General features: G+C 36.1%; 1 protein-coding gene across 1 annotated transcript in view; it reads left to right on the forward strand.

The window, feature by feature from the left end:
• Nucleotides 1-21,874, forward strand: part of LOC101899254 (uncharacterized) — a 114,775-nt gene that overhangs the window by 54,303 nt on the left and 38,598 nt on the right. Inside the window, exons 2-3 of the mRNA XM_059121572.1 lie at nt 4,753-6,019; nt 13,932-15,071. Of these exons, the coding sequence (XP_058977555.1) occupies nt 5,923-6,019; nt 13,932-15,071 (1,237 nt within the window). The 5' untranslated portion in view covers nt 4,753-5,922. The remainder of the gene's footprint in view (nt 1-4,752; nt 6,020-13,931; nt 15,072-21,874) is intronic.

A 21,874-nucleotide genomic window follows, 5' to 3' on the forward strand; every position in this document is an offset into this window, starting at 1 on the left:
GTTAATATAGTGAGCTCTATTTTCAGTTCAACAAATGAACAGGCAGAAATGCGGATAGACGGACATGACTATATCGACACGGAGTTTAATGCTGGTCGAATTCGTATTTAGAGATGTTTCAAACTGAATGACAAATTTAATATAGCCTCCATTTTTTGATGGCGGATATAAAAAGTGATTTAAACGAAAATCCAGATTTTATATTGGCATACTATTAACCAGAATATAGAACTTCCTGTAGTATGAGTATTCCAAACATATATCACGTAAATCATACGCACACTACTTACGTGGATTGACATTCTGACTGATAATGATAGACCAGTTGTACAGTTGAAACGTAATTATTATTTTTAGACCCCACAACTTATATGTATTCTTGATCGGCATAAAATTCTATGCCCGCAAAATGTATTTTATGATCGTGTAATTTTTCGATGTAACGGTACTAGCCGAATACTCTGCAAATTGGAAATTAATTTGTTGGAAACATCCTTGCGAAAAACTGTTGATATACATAGGTCCGACATTGTGTATATTGATGACGGTAGACACATTTATCTACGGAATTGTTTCAAAGTTGATGTTTATATTTTTGCAATAGGTATCACCAACTACGCCTGAAAATTGTCTATAGAAGTTCCGTTTTCTTACAGCGCCATTTAAGTTTTTGTTTCAAAATGAGTTTACATTGACATTCTGCAATCTCGAGGAGTAAATTATTTTAATATAACAGTAAGATTATATTGAGGACATCCTAATGGTTATTTTTGGCATTATCTTTCTATAAAAACAAGTTAAAACGTATCGGTCGGTTTTGCCGAAAGATGTATACCCTCAGCCAATGTCCGATTATTTAATATATTTTGACCTCTGCTATGATTATTCAAACTGTTGACTCTCGTATTTTATAATCGTTTTGGTTATTCAAAACTTTGACCCTTTTTGGGGGAGGTACCAGAAGGAGTGGCCATATCTCTACTAACTTTATAAAAGATCTTATGTTGATGGAAATATTGAGATGTACCAAGTCTGAATTGAATCGAATGTTAATTTCGATCTTTATGAGTTTCATGGATATTCTAAATGTTGAGCATTTGTGGGGGAGGTACCAGAAGTTGGGAACCGACATATTCTATCTTCACACCAGACCTTGAATTACTAAAAACCGGACTTAACTCACATTTTATAAGAGTTATAATTTGATGGAGAGGTCGGATATTGTCAAATTTCGCACCTGATCAATCCGATTTAAGTTTGGCAATAATATTAAGGTGTACCAAGTTTGGAAATAATCGGATACTGCCAGCCAAATATATACACAGATGGAGATCGCTACATTGAGTCCAAATGTCCTGAAACGAATTTGGTCCAAAGACACCTAGGGTCTAAAACCGTTATTTGAATGAGGCACGTTTTGGCCGTATCAAGTGATATTTACTGCAATATAGCTGAGGGTATAATTATGTTGGATCTGTCAATGTTATTAAATATTTCATTTTCGTCCTTATACGTTTAATGCGATGATTTTAGCATTTAATTTATAAGGAGAAGCACTTTCCAATCTTACTCATCAATAAATAATCTCTTTTCATTAAAAATTGATGCCGGTCTGAGCCATAATTTATATTTATTGAGAAATAGGAGAGAAGAAAAACAATTGTGAAACATTCTCAATTTGCATTGAATTATGTAGACATAACTTTCGTAACCCAAAAATTCAAACTTATAATTCTTAACATATTGAATTTGCCGTTGGCCAACTTTGTCATGCAATTCAATAAACAGTTTGCATGCTGTGTGTCACAAAAAAATAAAAAAAAATGATCTCAATTCGATACAAATTTCATTAAATTCCAGTTGATTGTGTTCCCAAATATCGCTGCGCCAGAATATAAACTCTGCAAAAATGTTTGGAAAATTGATTCCAATATGTCTGTCTGTATTTTTCATAAAGCCACATCAAAATGAATTTCGGCAGCCAAAACGACAACTGCTGTCACATTCAAGAATTCACATTGTCAACGACAACAATAAACCAGACAGACGGACGGACAGACACCGAGGGAAATCCCCACTATGTACTAGGGATATGCATCATGCAAACAACATACATCGCACACACACACTCACACACACATACTTAAATGTGTACATCAAACGTTGCTGCCACACAAAGCATTTGTGGCAGTTGACAAAGAGGACAGAATGACAAGTGGCACTCATTCTTATTACACGACTATTTATTGTGCATGTAGTTGTGGTCGGGCTTTTTTGCCAATGTTTGTTTTTACGGTTTCTTTTCTCGGGCACACATAAGAAGCATGTCGTAAACTTAGTTATTTCCGGAAATTGCAGCTTAGAATGCTTGCTGCTTGGTTATTTTTTGCATAGGGAAGTGCCATCAATTTGAAAAATGAGAGTTTTTGTAGTTTCAATTAAAATGAAACCGAAGTTAGAACTTGGATGAATAAAGAATTCAATGACTTCTCTCATCTCTCGGAGTTAACAACCTTTGCTTTGGTGGCTCTCACTCATGTAGATTCAAGTTCACCCGGAGGCTAGTGTCAATGATTTTCTGGGTAACATGGCCTTTCGGAAATCTACTCCATTAAATCAATCCGCCAAATGTTCGCACCATTCCATATCATTCCACCGAAATATTTGCTGCATTTTTTCCAAAATGAATATTAATTCCGCAGAAACATGTTTTGCCGGAAATTACATTCTTTCCCATTTATTATGAATCAAAGTTGTTAATGGCACAGCAATTTTAAATATTAAATTTAAATATTCATTTTATGAAAATGTTTAATGCTATGCAAAGTGCTCAGACGAAAATGTTTATTTTCGCTGTAATGACTAAGGAGCTGCTGAAGGTGGCGATGTCTACCTGGTTGTGAATCATCAACATTTCTCTGGAGGGGGAAAGGCATTCCTCGACGGGGATTTCCGTTTTTTTCTTATAGCATGTAAAAGTATATGACACGCTTGCCGGGAACATTTCAATTTAAGAAAACTCAGGCAATGCAAGCGAAGAAAACTTCATTTTATGATCAACATTTGTAAGATAATGTCCCGTTAAAAAATAATATTCAAGTCCGGAGGGTGGGAAATATTTTACCGAGATTGTCATATCCGCGGCTAAGGAGGGCTGCATGGAATTAATTCATTTCCTTCACCTCCATATGATTTATGATGATTTTGCAAAGACACTCAGGACAATTTACCGTTGTGCTTTTAATGTGGATTGTTGTTGGCACCCTACCGGCCATCGTAAAATGAAAAATGATTTTTTGGCAAAATAAATTGGAATTTTGTGATATTTGAAACGAAAATGTAATAAAAAAGATGAAAAAAATTAAAAATTAAACCTCACAGTCGTTCTGAATCGGTCAAAGTTCTGCAACTTTTGATTGAAGATCGGTTAGGTAATTCTTGAGAATTTTAAGGCCAAATTTCGAATTGGGCGTTTGAGTAATAACATTTTTGATTATCATATCATATACCCTCCACCTTAAAATTAAAGTAAATACACTTTGTCATTCCGTTTGCAACTAAATATTCGTCGTAGATCCTATAAAGTATATGTATTTATAATAGGCATCAAATTCTGGGTCGATTTAACGATGTCCGTCTGTCTATCGAAATCACGATACAGTCCACATTATATATCGTACAGCTTCAAATTTGGTACAACATTTTGTATTGCATTGTAGGATGATGGGTATTGAAGATGATATATATCGGTCCATGTTTTATTGTAACGGTACCTCCATTTCGGCATTTTGATGGTATTAGCCATATTTTTCTAACAATTTGTGTTTAAAATTCAAAATGGGTTCTATCTCCGGTGGCAGAATAACGAATAACTAGATCCACGTTTTCCTATACCGCACATGTAACGTCACCTCCCCATATATTCTTAATTTGGTTAATCCTAGTCACATCTACCCAAAAAAGTGTTTCAAATTAAAGACTCCCAATAGATAACAAACCTTGTAGTATAAAATTGTCTATATAGGTTTCCGATTTGGCAGGGCTCCCCATGCAACGGCTTCGCACACTTTATGGTTTCTTGAAAAGTTTGACTGTATTTCCGGGCATTGCATAAATTCTTAAAAGATCTCAACGTGTAAGAAACTTTTTTAAATTATCGATATTTTGCAAAGCACCGCCAGGTAATTATATTGTAGTATGGTCCATTTTTGTTCATATTCGATGAAAAGTTACCCAGGATAGGTAGCTTTTTTGGGTTTTTGCCCAATCAAGTTCTTAAATGTTCATGTGACGAAAATTACATCTCCCAAATTATTGATCAATCTTTGCAGCATTGTCTGGCAGTGCTACTATGCCCTCCAGCGACATAAAATAAAATAACTAATTTTATAGACGTGTGTGTACCAACTTCCCTCCCTCCCTACACGATATATAGTGAGTTGACAACAATAAATCTGTTGCGTGGTTAAAATAAATTAATCTTGCCCGCCTGTGTGTAGCTGTCACAATGTTACATAATGATCTATTTTACTAGCGAAATAGACAAACAATGTTCGAGGGGAGACTCTGGGGTTACGCAAAATCCCTGTTATACTAACAATGGAACAAATAGTGTTTCAAAAGCTTTTATTATCGCAAAATGTAGCCACTAATAGTCGACTTAAGCCGACAGCATCCTCTTTCTTACATCACATCCTTTGCCATAACTTTTCATAATTCTCCCCATTTTTGTGTTTTAATAATGTTTTGCAGAACAAACAGCAGACAACGGCAATAGCGCATGGAGGAGAAATTAATTATGAACCAACGAGCGGACGGATAAGGAATAGACGTGACGAGAAGCTTTGCCAGCCAGTGGAAATCCAGCACAAAACATCCGAAGGATAACTGAACGAAGCAGCCACCTACCAGTACCACTAACGCCGCCACCACCACCACCACATGCACGCAAACTAAACGCAAAGCGATAATTATTTCATGCAACCAGTTGCAGGAAGTGCGAAATCATTGTGTGGCAGCAGCAATTAAGTTGTTCGCAAAGAAATCGCCTTTGCCTAAGGAGCTTCGGGGAATTACGTGCAAATTTCCATCATCGTCATCGGGCCGGGCAACCACCACTTCATCATTGTTAAGCAATCCGCCAAGAGAATAGCCATAAAATTAAGGAAATCGCACTAGACAGACGAAGAGACGGACAGACAGATATTGGCTGTCACTTCCACGCTCTGTGGTGGCCAAGAGACGATTAGTGGGTGAATAGAGTGAGCCGAGGTTGGAAGTGGCTGGGACCACTGCCGTCAACGGCCATCAACATTGTCATTAATAGCGGGGATTTTGCACACGCACCTATTAACGCCTACGATTTGGTGTTCGACGCGTATTCCGTTCCGTCACTGATGCCATCAACACGTTTGCGTTGTCTGTTCTTAACGCACTCCATAAATTGCAGACGATTCGGAGGAGATCCAACGACAAGTGAATGAACAACGAACCAGCTGATGTCTTGAGTGTCCTCAAGCCTTTTTTAGTGCTGACCATCTAGCCAGACATCCCGTCAGCTACGCCGCCATTATCAGGAATTGCAATTGTTTTAATACATTGGCCATCCAGCCATTCAACTAACCCAGTCAGTGGAACAGTGGCTTTCAGCCATTGATTGCTTTCATAGAACGGCGATTTTTTTTTCGGACAAAAGCACCGAAAATCGGCAAGTGCGTTTTTGAGTGTGTGTGTGTGTAGGCTGGCCCATTACTGTGTCCATAGATCAGACTTGTGGTGGCGTGCAGTTGCCATTAAGTGCTCATCGGACACCAGTTTATGTGGCCGTGGCTGGCTCCTGTCAGCGTTTCTCGCTTTGGTTAGAGATCGAAATCGAGGTGGCGGGGGAGACAGCACACGTCCGCTGGACCAGTCGCACAAATAATGAAGCCCAGCAGTAGCGTGTCGTGTGGTTGCTGTTTCTGTTGCTACTGTCGCAGTTGGCTGATGATGCTGTTAATGGTCTCCAGCGTTATTCACGGTAAGTGAAGTTATTTTTTTACGATTTTATTTTTTTTTTGTATTTTTGTGTATTTTATGACACCCTCGATGCGAATTGTTGCTCTATTTTTTTAGTCATTTGATATGAGGAGAGTTGGTGTGAATATGAACACGTGTTGGTATGTTCCTCGAAAGTGTTTATATGGGAGATCACACATTGTATTAATAGAAATTGTAGAAGTTAGCCAGAGAAGTCCCTCTGAGTGGGTTAATAGTTTCATTTTTCAATCTTTTGATCGTCATTATGCGCTACATCACTGATGTACAGGGTATTATATATTTATGGAATATTACATCGTTGGGTTTGGAGAAAATTTAGACCTATAGATGCTTTTCATGGTATACCTACACGATTTATGCATGCTATTCCAATTAGTGGTTCATGTGTTGATTCCCTCAGCTTATAAAGACCAAATGTGTTCATAAAAATAACTATTTTAGACAGTACAGACAGTGGTCGATTCTAGTACTTTATTCAAAATTGGATGGATTTCGGAGTTGAGAAAAATTGATTTCTTTTAATAGGGCGATGGGAGTACCCGATATAGATGCAACTTGGCACACCGTAATTTTTGGATAGATTTTAGCTTGCACCACTCCTTTTTTATACCTTCCATGTAAGGTCAATATTTTGATTTAGCACATCTAATATTTCAACAAGAGTACCTCCCCCCAAAGGAAATAAATGTTAACTCCGGTAAATCAATGAAATCATTTTTCGATTTTGTTTAAATGTCGCATATCCCAAATAGGCCATATAATAATCACATTTTTAACAGTTGAATTAAAACTTCACATAGTCCAATACATGTACTGACATTAGATCCAGTCAAAGGTTGGCATATGTTGGCCCATTCTTCATAATACATAAAAAAGTGGTCAAATGCTGAACAGACTAAACTCTATAACATACTTGAGTAAGGTTTAGCTTGCTTTTATAGTCCCATTCCACAGAAATTGGATGCTAATAAAAATATTGGTCAGATAGGCGAAATATCCAATCCGATTCTAGGTTTTTCTTCCCATAGCTAAATTATTTGCTTTTAAATTTCAAGTTATGGATAGTCATTTCCAACTGACTTTTGTCATTTATCTATTGTTCCGCTTTCATTCAGTGTAGCTCAAGTCTATTTTTATATTTAATTGATTTTATGCTAAATTTTGATAAAGAATTCTTAAGAAGATTTAATATTCTTAAGTCCTGGCTTACCCACGTAAAGGGAACGAAACAATTAAGAGCAGCTAAATAATTGGAAAGTAATTTGTTTTCCCCTCTCAGTTTCGGGCGTTTTTTATGAGCTTCTTGTTTTCTGCTGTTATTAAATTCGGAAGTTATTCAATGAGAATTTTTGTTTGTTGGGCCGAAAGTTTGTTTGCCAGAGTTTACAAATACTTTGACATAAATAGCTCTGTGGACACTGCCTTTATGACTTGGCAATTCATTTAGCCTAAGTGGTCAAATGAGTGGCCGGGATGGGATGGAGGAGAGCCTGCTGCCTGCTCCTTGTTACGTTTTGCAATTTGGCTGTCTGGTAAAAAGTTTAAAATTCTTTGGCAAAGTCTGAACGTGTATTTATTTGCATACCACCCCGCCCCGGTGTAAATGCTTCCAGTCTGCGTGCACGTTTTATGTGTAATATCCTAATCAAATTTGAAACATTTTCAATTTCCTTTCAAGATGTGGTACACCGATCCCCATCAGACACACAACAAAATCCGTGAAACAATTTTCAATGAACGCTTACATTTTGGGGCGAAGTGATACATCCTTGAGCTGTTTGCCGTATTTTTATTCATTATTATTATTTTATTTTTCTTTTTCGTTTTTAAAAAAAGTTCAGAAGAAGAAGAAGGAAAATAAAATACAATTTGTAAAAGCAACAGTTTGTTGCTAGGAATAAGGCAGGCCGCACAGCCATTTGATTGGGCTTTGACATGCACTGCAGGTGGCGCAGAGACACATAGAGACGATGTTGTTTGGTGGCGGTGGTTAAAGGTATGTAGGGGGAGGGGGATAACGTGAATCAGCCAGATTCAATTTGAAAGCACTTTATGCCATAGTTAACATATTTATTCCCTCTCTGCAGCCGAGGAGCACAACCACATGGTGTTAGACAAAGTTTGACATTCGGTATGCAACATCCTGGAGAAAATTAGTTTTCTAAAAAGTCTTAAATAGAAACATAAACACTTCATACCAAAAGCGGGTTTCGACTGGCTTCCGTTGTAGGTGGCACGTCATTGATTATCTCTTTAGCGTTCCAATTAGGGCAATTATCATAATTCCGAAACTGACAAAACGTATTTGTTTAGGAATAGCAAAAAGAATTCCGATGGTTTGTTGTAAATTACAAAATTTATGACTTAATCAGTTCGCAATGTATATTTAAATTGATAGAAATTAGTAAGGAAGGGAATAGCTTATTATGAATTCAGTTAACTTTGTTGGTGTATGAGAACCGTATTAAAAATGTGGATCTATAACAAATCGGAAATGTACAAATAACAATTTGGCGGGATAATTTCGGACAATAATGAATATGATGTATGTTTCCATTACTATGCAAAGAAGGGTTAAGTCTTCCATCGCGATTCGTTGCGCCACATTTACAAAACTAAACTCAATGTTTTAGCCTCTCCCATGGTATAACCAAACCATATATCCAATAACAGCATTTTTACCAAGTAAATGACTAACTTAACTCCACTACAAAGCACCATAGGGTGATCGACTGAAGCTTAACAAGCGGCACTTTGGTTTAAATGGATTTTTACACGCATCCTCAGAAGATGGCAGACTAAAAGTGATGTTTCAAATTGAATAATTCAATTAAGGCCATTGCAGCGAAAGCAAATGGATTTAATAATGGATTTTCTTCTAGGATACGGTGAGTGGGTGAGTGAGTGAGTGACTGACAGCCAAGTGGGTGGGAATTCAGCAAACGGCTGAAAATGCGTTGGGAACATTTACCTTGAGCCATGAACTAATCCTAGAGGGCTTTCACAGGGAGAGATTAGAGTTTTTCATTTATTGCTGAAAAGTTGTTGTATGAAAATACAAAATGGGGTTTGCTAACATCACGTTTCGGGAAAGGGTTACTTTTTTATTTTTTTTTTGATTTTTCTATCCATTTAGGTAGATTAGTTTTAGGAACTTTCATAGAAAGGAAAATACTTTCTATTTCATAAGGACATCGAAAACAAATTTATTTGCTAGGGCCTTTTAAGCAACAATTCCTGTGATTAAGTGTGAGAGATGTTAATAATTTCATTGTTGTTCATATTGTCAAGTAACTGATTTCGTGATTTAGAATTTTGGAATGATACTGGGAATTCTGTACTTATTCGTAAATATACTTTGATTCATGAATTGTTTCAAATTATTGCAGCACACTATCGAAATCTAAATTTATTATTTTATATTTTTTATTATGAGACATGTGGTGCTGCTTTTTATTTCAATTTCAAATAAAAATTATGAAAAAATCAAATTCAAAGTTAACCTTGTTTCATCATGGTAGTAATAGTACAAACAAGTGTATCGGAGTTTTTGTAAATATGCATCTTATATGTATTATATATTTTGATCCGTCGGCAATATTCTGAGAGCTCCCGTAACAAAAGAGTTTATTTGAAGTAGATCTTATCAGCTATCAAAATTTGGCTTTAGAGCAGTTATAATTTGGTTTCAGGTTGGAGGCATATCCAATTCTTAATCGATTTTCACTAAATTTGACATTTGAATAAATTTTTATCTTTCATACCAAATAACATTGCTATAGAGTGCATGATATCACTTCGAGAATGATTATATTAAAAAATATATATCGGAGCCAATTTCCACCATATGGGAACCAACATATATCCAAATCTTAACCGATCACGATAACATTTGGCAAACGTATTCCGACCTCTCTAAGATATCTCGTACCAAATATCATTGTTGTCGAATGCATATTACGAATGTGAGGGACTTAAATACCAAATCGGATGAAACAAATATATGCGAGCTAAATCAATATCTGGACCGATTTTCACCAAATTTGAGGGTGATGATTTAGGCCATTAATCCAAAATCGGTTGAAGTTATATATGGGAGGTATATCTAAATTTGAACCGATTCTCACGAATTTCAATAGGATTCGTCCTTGGGCCAAACAAATATTGTTTGGGAAATGTCATCTCTATTGGATAATAAATGCGACCTGCATTTTGTTCACAAAAATACATGGACGGACGGACAGACTGACATGCATAAATTGACTCAGAAAGTGATTCTATGAAGATCCTCAAAAGTAACTATGGGTATCTCGCTTTCTTCTCCATGTTACAAACAAATATACAAACACATACTACCCTTACCACTTGTGGTATAGGGTATAAAAAACAACAACAAGGCAACAAATCTGAAGGCAAGGAAAATATTTTCTGCAAAAGTTGAAATACGTCTGATTAAAATAATATAATTAAATATTGGGAAGTAAAGAAGATAAAATAAATATAAATTTGTAGAGAAAAATATGTTTATAATTAATTGAAACTTACGTCAATAGCTCCGTCTCATTTAAGAATAAACTTTAAACAAAATACAAACCCAGCCAGTATCTGTATCACACCAGCACAAACAACTTTATGTTAATTCAGACATTTCTTTTTACAATTCGTTATTTCACTTTCTGATTCTGATGTCAAATCACTCCATTCCAAGGTTCACATATGCCACCGACATTTGCGGTGTAGTTATGTGGGATGCTGTGCTTTTAGAGCGATGCGACTTGAATAACAATGGACCACAATGGAAGTGCGCAGCGACAGAGGGAAGTAGGTATGCCACAAGGTCTTCTGACTGCGTCCCATGACTACCATGCCGGGGAAAGTGAATTATTCGAAATGATTCGGGATTAAAGGAAAATTAGAATGTATTCAGTGTTCAACACATCGAAATAAACACAATACTTATGTAATGATGTGAAAAGATATCTGTGTTAGGCGGTCGCACACATACACAAGCACATCAATAAAGGCGAATAATAATAGTTGAGCATTTTATTTCCAGTTTTGTTTTCTCGATATTCGTCCCTTTGTTCGCTACGGCGTGGACCGGAGCAACAGTCAAATGTGAAATGTATTGAGGGTTTTTTTCGTTTGTTTTCATTTCGACATTTCCAGAAATCATTCAACTTAGATTACACTGACCCTTGGGAGGACCTTTCGAATTCCCTTTGAATTCTTTCTGTATATTTTCCATAAGATATTTTCTTTTTGTAAATGTTAACGAATGTACGTACGAGTGTTTGCGTATTGATGAGAGATAACTTCTGTTTGTGTAACATTTATATTAACATATGTACGTAGCTATATTCGGGTGTGCTGAAAAAGTTTTTGTATTTTTATGCTATTGCTAAAATAAAACAGCCAAGTTTTGTTAGGAAAACATTTGTGTTAAGGAACCCTGATATGATTAAGATATTGCCAATAATGAGATGCACTTTTTTATTTACGTACACCCTAATGTCATTATTAAGTTGCACTCTTGACTAACTTTGATGACGATCAAGTGGGCTATACTTTTTAAATATTTATTTAACAGTCACAGGGACTGTGTGTAATTTATTATCAACCAATAAATTTGGTACTCTATGGGGAGGTAGTATATTTTGGCGAGAACATATAACGAATACGCATAAATTTCAAGTAAAAAATATCTCGTATTAAATATTTATTTTGCACCTGGCGATAATTATTGCAAATTGACAACTAAATTGTTTATTTGAACTTCATTAAACTTTTATGACAGTCATGGCAGGGCATTTTGTTTCACAACAGAAAATATTATCAAATTAAATCCCAAACAAAGTATATATCGTTCAGTCACTCAATGAGTGTCACATCTCAAAAAAAATCAGTCTTAAGAAAAATGAAATAAAAATTAAAATCAAATTATACTTGCCAAATTTAAAAGATTATTACACAAAAAGTAGTATAACTCCATAGACAGTTATTAACAAAGAGGTTACCATAAATCAGTGGCATATTTTTGTGCAAAATCAAGCATAATTAGATGTAGAAGTGCTTTATAAAGTCATTGTACTGTTGTGTTGGTTAATCTCGAACTTAAATATCTGTATCTCCTTGAAGTCTACCCTTGGTTGATTGGAATATAAAGTACGATTCGTAGAAAAATTGAGAAATTGCTAATGTTTTTTTTTTTTTTTTTGAGCTATTCTACCTACTCTTGAAGTAAGTGAGCGATATATTCTAGAGCAGCATACGATTTTGTCCTTTTAGCCGCCTGTCTATCCGTCTGTACAAATCACTGTAGGATTCAAACGGAATGACTAAAAATAGTAGGTTAATAAAATTTTTGAAATTTTGTATTTAAATACATTTTGGCTTCTGTTATGATTGTGCAAATTGTTAACCCTCTTTGGAGTAGGTACCGTATATGCCATTGACCATATCGAATGACATATACCCTCTGTAGCTACGGATTGCCCATATTCGACGGGCCTTTCGGCCCTTTGGGCCCATTCCAATCGACGAGGCTTGTCCGCAGGTAACATTCTTTGCGTACGGGAACAAATGCAAATCAATGCGAATAATCCGTTGTAAAGTGGACCGAGCCATGCCCAACTGCTGAGAACGGCGTTTTTGGGATGTTCTTGGGGACCTCTCAACACTGGCTCGTACGGCAGCGATATTCTCGGCCGATCGCCTTACCAGTCGAAAATTGTTCGTATAAACGCTAAATGATGTTCTTAGAAGGCGCACTTCTCACATTTTTAAATGTTTTCAAAGCACGTTGAGTTTTCACAATTGACTTCTTCTGTTGAATGTAAATTTCAACTATTTCAGAGCGCTTGAGTGGCGTGTATTGGTTCATGGTAAAAATCTGCTTGGACTGACGCTTCAATCGCGGTATGTCATTAAGCGATGTGACATCTCTGTCAAAAGTTATGGCGTTGCCAGATGGGTCCGTATACAGGTAAACCTGTATATGGCTCAGGGTATAATAAAAAGTACTGAAAATGATTAGGGAAAATTAAAATGTTGTGGAAACTTAAAATTGAAAATGAGTACTATTTCTATAATAAAGTAAAACTGATTGGCAATTTAAGTGGCAAAATTACAGAAATGTTAACATTTAAATTTTAATCGTGACTAGTGTATATTATTTTAAAATTCGATATATGGATAATACAACCACGAGAAGACCTACATTATTTTGTATGTAGTATTCTCAAAATTTGTGTGGCTATATATCTTGGGTTATAAATTTGAATATATCTGCAGACTCGAGCAGTATTGGTATGAAGGTTTTAAACAAAATGGGAATTCTCCATAATTACTCGACAATCATTGCAGAACGATACTATTTCACTGAGTCTGATATTTTGTATCATCAAAAGTAGTTATGCAGCATTTGCTATCCTCACACAGGGTTACAATAATATTTTGTATTTGATACTCGACTTTGTTTTGTGTCTACAGTAGTTTGAAGTCTAGTTTTAAACAATAACATTTTTAGAAAAATAGAGATAGAATAATTTGCTGAAGAAAGTTTCAAAATAGGCCGGACATCACATTTGGACATAGTTAAATTATTATGTTAATGAGTTATGTCATAGGCATTTGCATCATCATCATTACTGCTTATCACTATCACAACATAAAAAATTGGCAACAGTTCATGGTTTAAAATGCCAAACTTATTTTTATTTTCCCTGTCGTTTTAACTGCAGCTACTCCAACAAAATATCCCAGTTTCTTCTGCAAACCAAATCTCCGAGTTTTCTTTCAAAATTTAATTAAAAATAAAATTGATATTAGACGGCATCGTATAACAATCTTATGGCTACAACTTTTGATTCTTGACTTTTCTCTCTTTGCAGTGTCACCGGAGATGATGACAGCAATAACAACAAAAACAGATACGAATTTAAATAATTACTACAAAGCCATGACTAAATTTGCAAAGTTCAATAGCAAATTACCTAGTCAATCGAACGAAGTAGAGCCATCATCGGCTCAGCCCCTAGCAGATACTCAGAGGAACACCATCCCCGAGTTATATCCTGCACTGCAATCCGATATGATAGCCACACTGGCCACAATGCAAACACATTTCACTATCTCGAAAACACCAACAGCAACACCAGCAACAACAATTACTACAACTACAACATCATCTCTGCTCGGACAAATTGCAGTGACAAGACAAAGTTCATACGAAACAAGAGCAAGAGCAAGAACAACAACAGCAACAGCATCAACTACAACTGGACCCGTAGCAGAAGAAGAAATACGGAACTCAGTTTACAGGTCATCAACGAACAACCCCAGCACACCTGCTCTCACCGGTGATAATTACGACGTTGTTATCCAAACAACAGATACACCAGCTTCAATGCCCAAATCCACAGAGACAATGGGTGAGAAAGGAACAACGAACGTACAAATCGCTCCGTTTCATGGTGACAGCAAAAACCCCAAGTATCCCAGAATAGAATCGAATTCAAGCCTGCACTCCGGCACAACATCGGCAGAAACAACAATTGTCACACAACATGCACAACGTCCTAAGGGCAATCATGTCGGCGCTGCGTCGAATCAGATGCACAACATCGAAGAAGTACAAAAGACCATCACCGGACAAAGAATCACAGCCACAGTCTCATCTAGTTCAAAGTTAACTAAACAAAACACCCCCCAGCCCAGCAGAAAGGACCAAATAACAATCAGCAGCCTTAACAACAGCAACAAACACGCCAGAGATATGTCGGTGTCATCACAACTGCAAACGACCCACTCAGACCTGCAGCCTTGGCATCGCAATCAATTAAAGAGACCAGCACTTTTAGCCGCATCTACTCAGCCTCGGACTTTGCTGCGCCAGACCCGGCAAGCGGACGATGAGCCAATCGACAAATGTCGTTTGTTTGAAGTAGGCGATCCCGAAAAGATGGAGTTGTATAGTCCCGACTATCCGAATGTCTATCCAAAGAACATTAATTGCACGCGTGTGATTACGGGTAAGTACTCGTATCTTCCAAATGCATTGTTATTGGAGGACATAAGCACATCAGCACATACCTGCATGGATGTGTGTAGGTGTTGCATGTGTTGGTTGTTCAGGACTTTTTTGGAGATTACGTTTTAACAAGTTGTCACTTTGAACCTTATTGCACAATGTAATGGGAATATCACCTGCCAAATCACAATATGACATGATTTCAATTTTCATGTTCGACTCTTAGATAAAAATCTATTGAGGCTTGATGACTTTCCTCTCCTGTGAATGGCCTAATTTGTAATCATTTTAATATTCTTTATCAAAATAAGCAAAATAGGCAAAATAATGAGCGAAACGAAACCTCTCCAAGGTTTTTGGAATCTATTGGTATTTAGGACCAGAGTTACGGAATTTCTACAGGTATCTACAGTATAAAGCTCGTCATATCTACAGGGAAATAATTTAAATTCGAATACATTTTCATGGGAGGAAATTAGTTTTACTAGTTTTACCTCCACAATAATATAGTGCCCGGATTAAACTTGTAATGGCAAAAAAAAACTTTAATTTGAGTCAAAACTGTTCTTAAAATCCCCATAGCATAGTCGATCCGTAAAAGTAACTACTGAATGTATTAGTCGTTAGTTGTTTTATCGGTTACGAACCCAAAACACCATTCCAATCTTTAGATTAACGCTATACAATTTTTATAATGATTTGTTTCGCATCTTTCAAGATTTTAACTAAAATCCCGCTGTTACCTTTATATGGCGCTTAAGTCAAAATGTGAACCGTCACTGGAAAATATTGCATGTCGAATTTTCTTTCAAACAGAACCCAAATAGCCAATTTAAAGCCAATTCTATTGAAATGTTGAACTGTATTCTCTGATCAGTAGGTACCATTATTAGGGATTTGTCAAATAATAGGCCTACGTGGAACATTTTCTGTAGGAAGCTTTATTTTTACTAGAAATGCCAACGCTTTTTCAAACGCAGTGACAAATTTATTTTGCTCCACATCTTTTGGTGTTGAGCTCAAGAAAGTATGTAAATATCCTTGACTAGAAAAAAATTCTGAGTCGACACAGTCAGTTTATCCATCTTTTGTATGCTATCCATCATGATAGCATCCAAACGAATCGAGATGGAAAATTAGGATAGAATATAGAAATGTGACTTAGTCAGATTAGTATCATGCTATAGCGGTTCAATTTTTGGTACACTACCCAAATCCTTTGTGTGACCCAAGGACAGTTGGCGATAACTGGTCCAACTTTAGGTGGTCCGAAGCAAGTACATCGAATTTGCTGAAAATCAGATAAAGCTATAGGTCACATATATATGTTTTATCCGAATAATTTAATTCGCCCAAATTATAATATGCAAAATAAGGTGGATTTTGACACATTCCACCCTATATAGCCTGGAAGCAGATATACCAAATTTGGTTGAAATCGGTTCAGATATAAGTTTATTTCCGATACATAAGCTTCAACCGATTTTAATTTAAGACATTTTTAAATTCAAAACATGCACTCTGTAGAATTGATATTTGGTAGGAGAGGATATACCTCCATCATAGTGTATGAAAATTGATTAAAATTAAGAGATAGGTTCCATATTAGTTAATGCAACACGCAAAAATAACGAGCATAATTTGTATGATATAATTCTACCACCCGGCTTTTATCCTTCAGATATAGTTACAAAATATAGCTCGCAACATGTTCCATTCGATTTGGAATTTACATCATAATGTAAATGTAATTTACATCATAATGCGAATGTGATAACGTCATTACCAATAGTTAGGTCTAAAAAACTTTTTCATATTTCCTAAGCAAAATGAAAAAAGTTGGTAACTAAGATCGTCTATGCCATTTTTTTAAGCCGACTTCATTTCCGTTCCATATTTATCTCTGAAGTGCATTTCATCTTCGAATACATTGCCGACATAAACGGCTTAGTGATCAATGACCTGTATTACGTGAGAATTCACACCTTTTGTCAAATCGCAGTATTGGCACAGCTGAAATGTTCACGCCAGCTTTTCGATGTAATTACAATTTCCACAAATGCATGACGTGTCCTCATTAGCGAAAAATCAATCAAATGTTGAAATCGACACTGAGCTGTCATAAAATCTCATTAGATTATGATATGACAATTACTACCGAAAAGCAAGAGGAAGGAAGGGAGAGTGGGAGGGGGGGAGGTAACTTATTAATGTTCAATTTACATATAAATCACTTAAAATTCTGGCGACACATTTGCCGATGAGATGAGTAGCCAGTAGGCAATGGTGGGCCAACGATAAAAGCTCCTTTTATCGTTATAAGGATAAAGACCTGTCCATACATATTACCCAACGAATAACGCCTACGACGCTTGAATGAAACAACAAATGAAGAATTATTGCCATATTTTTTAGGTTTTATTAAAAAAGTTTCGAGTAACACATTTGAATTGTATTTAAAGTAGCTTAGCCAAGTTGACGGCATCCGGGTTCGAATGCGACGCGGCATTGAGGACTGAAAGGACCATAAATCAATATCTCCAATAGAAAAGTCAACACATTTCGTCATGCGTCCCTTGATACAATGACAGAATTTATTGAAATTCATTGTTGACTATGTGAATGGCACGGTTCACCGTAGCAAACAAAGCACATACATGTGTACGTACGTGTGCGTGTGTGTGAGTGCGTTAACAAGCAAAGGTGGAGTAAAATCACAATAAATTTTGAATCTGTCTCGTTTCGATTTGACGTGTATAAATGTACATACATATGTGCATGGATGCCGTGTTGTGAGTGGCTCATTCAATTTGAAATCAATGAAAATCCATTCCTCCTCTGGAGATTCCCAATAAACTTCTCACATTCTACCGAACATGGCCACTGACGCATAGCTATGTTTTGCAAGTTGAGCAGTTATCTGCATATGTTACATATTCGGAACTGGATGATGATGTCATTTGCAAAACTTCGTTAATAATAGGCATTTAGAAGTTCTTTTCTTTCGGCAGAGTGCAAACAAAGGCACCACCATGTATACGTCATAAGTGGTTTGGAAAATATTTTTTATGGAAAGCTATTGAAATTGTCAGCACCTCAATTCATTCACCTCTGGATTAATTTTTAAATGAAAGTACAATATTTAGCCTCAGTCAAAAGTTTAATATTGCAGCTGTTTTGTAATATTTAATAATATTCTTAGCCTTTAAGTACCCATTTTTCTTAATTCCCCCTTATATTAGCGCTCCGTAAAATTGGTAGCCCTCATGTTTGGTTTCAAAGCTCTGGCTCAAGGAGATTAAAACTAGTTATATCCTCAGCCATATGGCTACAGATGGAATATATTATTTGATACGGCCTAAACGTGCCTCATTCAAATAACGGTTTTAGATCCTAGGTCTCTTTGGATCAAATCTGTTACAGGTCATTTGGAGCCGATCTAGCGATGTCCATCCCTCTGCCTGGCTGACGCACGATAACTCTCGCGAGTATCCGACTTGATCCAAACTTGGTACATCTTAATATTTCCACCAACAAGAAATCTGTTATAAAGATGATGGAGATCGGACCATTCCCACTTGTACCTCCCCCACAAAATGTCAACATTTTTAAAGAAAATAATTTATTGCACAGAAAGAGAAATTATAATCCGATTTTGCTCCTACTTTGCATCAGCGCTATATTGGGTGCGAAAATGAACAATATGGGTCCACTAAGTACCTCCTGTCTTCAAATTACACACATAATAATATTTTTATTAATCCTAGGTCTGGCGCGAAGATGGAACATATCCACTCCTCCTGGTACCTCCCCCACAAAGGGTCAAAGTTTTGAGTATCCATGAAGCTCATAAAATGCGAAAATAACGTCCGATTCCATTTAGACTTGATATATCTCAATATTTCCATTTACACAAGATCCGCTATAAAGATGGTAGAAATCGCCCCATTTCTCCTGGTACCTACCCCACATGGGGTTAAAGATTTTGAAAAACAAGACCTATTGTGATGATGATATACATCTGACAACCCCCTCCACAAAGGGTCAATACTCTGTCATAACTTACAAAAAATTCGGCGATTCTTTACAACTTTCTTGATCTAAGCATTTCTCTTAAACCCTTAATGATAACATTTTTCTATTTCCTTCAAATTTAGCACATATTAATATTTTTATCTGTATTAGCTGAAGTATGAAAATGAAATACTTCGGTCCGCTTTGTCCGTTACATTACGCATATTTCAACATCTTCCAAATGTTCACATAGCACAGGAAGTAGTCGATATAGTCCTTAGGTTAGATACTAATTTGTCAATATTGACCAACTGCTTCGGAGCTTCCCCCATAAAGAGTTAAACCTTTGAACAATCAAAAGTCAAGGCTGGAGGTATCTGTCGCCAAAACCGACTGATACTATTTGACTTTTTTTAACGAAGATAAATCGGCATAAATTCAAGTAAAATTTTTTGCTAAATAAAAAATTAAGATGCTGGCAATATGAGCAGATAATAAGTCCCAGATTTGTGTCAAACATTGTTCCATTTGTTGTAACGTGTTTCCAACACAGCGAAATATATTGTAAAACGAAACGACAAAAGCTGAAAACTTCAACTGGGGTTAATTTTAATGAGAAAAATGTACCTTAGTCCGAATATTACATGGTAACGTCGTCGTATTTTTTAACTCGTAAACCAAAAAATTATACCCTTAAGCCATTAACATCTTTTTTATCATAATCATTGTAATAATGGTAGCCACATGTGTTGCCGGCCTCATATTTGGAAGACAGTGCACTAACAACATTTGGTAACAGGGCACAGCAAGTCGTTAACAGCATTTCCACACGTCATAAAACTAAAATATCTACATTTTAGAGGGAAAGATCTACTGCGCCGTGGATGAGTACGTAAAGTGATTTGTTGTTTAAGGAACAATGGCTTTAACATGCTTACATACAAACATATGCAGAGGGACTCTACGTTGACGTTAGGTTTAAGGTTTCCGACATCATTTTAAAACATAAGCAATTACAACAACTTGAGATGGTGAACATTCGTATTATTTATAAGACGCAAACATCCATTCCATGAAAGTTGTTTTAACACTTCTCACACACTCAAAAAGTTAGCAACAGATTAAAGTTCTTTACGAATTATCGCTGTAAAAGTGATTCTAGAAATAGTACTATTCACTTCATTAATGAAGGACAATAACAAGTTTAGAAGTGACTCGAAAATGTTAAACTATTATACATTAGCTTCGTTTCTTTGTTGGCGGGAATCGGCAGCTACTGTTATGTTTGCAAATTATTACTATAGAAAACGTTTGCTCACTCGAAAAAGTAGTAAAACTTTCTGCCAAAATTGAAATAGCAAATCGGGACGAGTAAAAAGTAGAAGCATAATTGCCAGCTTCATATGGGCTCATGTGTTCTTGTTGAAGGATTAAAGTAAAATTTTAACAATTTCTATAGTTTTCCATTCCATTACATTCTGAGTAAAGTAGGTTGGCCAAAGTGAGTTTCAAATTTAACTCTTTTAGTAGTTTTACCATTGAAAGAATGGGGGAACAAAGCTATTATGTTCATGAGATTGCTTCGCACTCTAGGCGTAAAGTGAACAGGCGTAAAGTTGTAATTAGGTTTCAATCAGCAATTAAAAGTTATTCTCTGTTAAGCAGATAATTGATGAAACACTAAAAAGTGATTTCGCTTGAACGGTAGCACAGCTATTCTTTTCGCAAGAAATTTCCAAAGGCATGAAGGAGGACAGCTTGTAAAAATGTACAGTTATGAACTTGTCACATCCAGCCACATGAAATTGCGCCAATGCATTAATTTTTTGCGGAGAACTTTCAGTGTCCAAAAATGAAATAATGTGATTTTATTTCCTTGCAAATTCAAAATTAATTTATAGATATTTTTGTCATCCTAAATGCTCGAATTCTTCCCTGTCCTTAACACTCTCCTCATGCAAAATTCGATTGGTTTTCAATTGTAACCTGTAGATCGACTGCAAAATCAGATAAAAACAATTAAGCAAATATTTTGGTCGTGCGGGGCCGACCATATGATACCCTACAACACCACAATATGTTGTCAGGCCCCTTATGTCCAAATCTACTTTGTAAGATTTTGTTTTAGATATGATGTCAAAGAGATCTACCATAAGTTTTTAACCGGGTGCATTTCCATTTCCATCGTGTCGTTAGGTATTCAAAACATTTTCACGCGAAAGTTTGGCCCCTTTTACAGCTAAATGTAATCCAATGGTCATTCAAAATGCTACACTTCTTCCCGGTACTTCGCATGCAATAAAAAATATGACAAAAATTGAACAAAAGATATTCACTTTTTATTGATATATTTTCCGCGATTTTCTTAGACTTTATCCATTTCTGGCAAGAGACCATTCCGAATTGATGGGAATTGTGAAAATCGGCCCAACGGTTCTTGACATATAAGCAGAATAAATAAAATATATTCTTAATATTCAGCATCACTTTAATGGTCAGAAGTGACCTTTTAATTTATTTGTGATTTGGCTGGGATTAAAAATATTCGTGGTTTAGTGGAAATTTTCTTATTTCCTCATATAAAACTAAGGGTCTATTTTACCCTCTAAATATTGTCCCATGGCCACCCAAATAAGTAGGCTTCTGCCCAGTCCTAAACTATAAATCCATGTTATTTCCGCGTCGATGGTTCATAATTGTGGCATATAGAGCAACTGCAAAATCAGAAAAATTTTCTGTTTTTGGTCCATTTCAACCCCTAAATATTGTGCAATCATCTAAAAACAATAG

This window comes from Musca domestica, unplaced genomic scaffold (genome assembly GCF_030504385.1).
Source record: "Musca domestica strain aabys unplaced genomic scaffold, Musca_domestica.polishedcontigs.V.1.1 2, whole genome shotgun sequence".
Taxonomy (NCBI): domain Eukaryota; kingdom Metazoa; phylum Arthropoda; class Insecta; order Diptera; family Muscidae; genus Musca; species Musca domestica.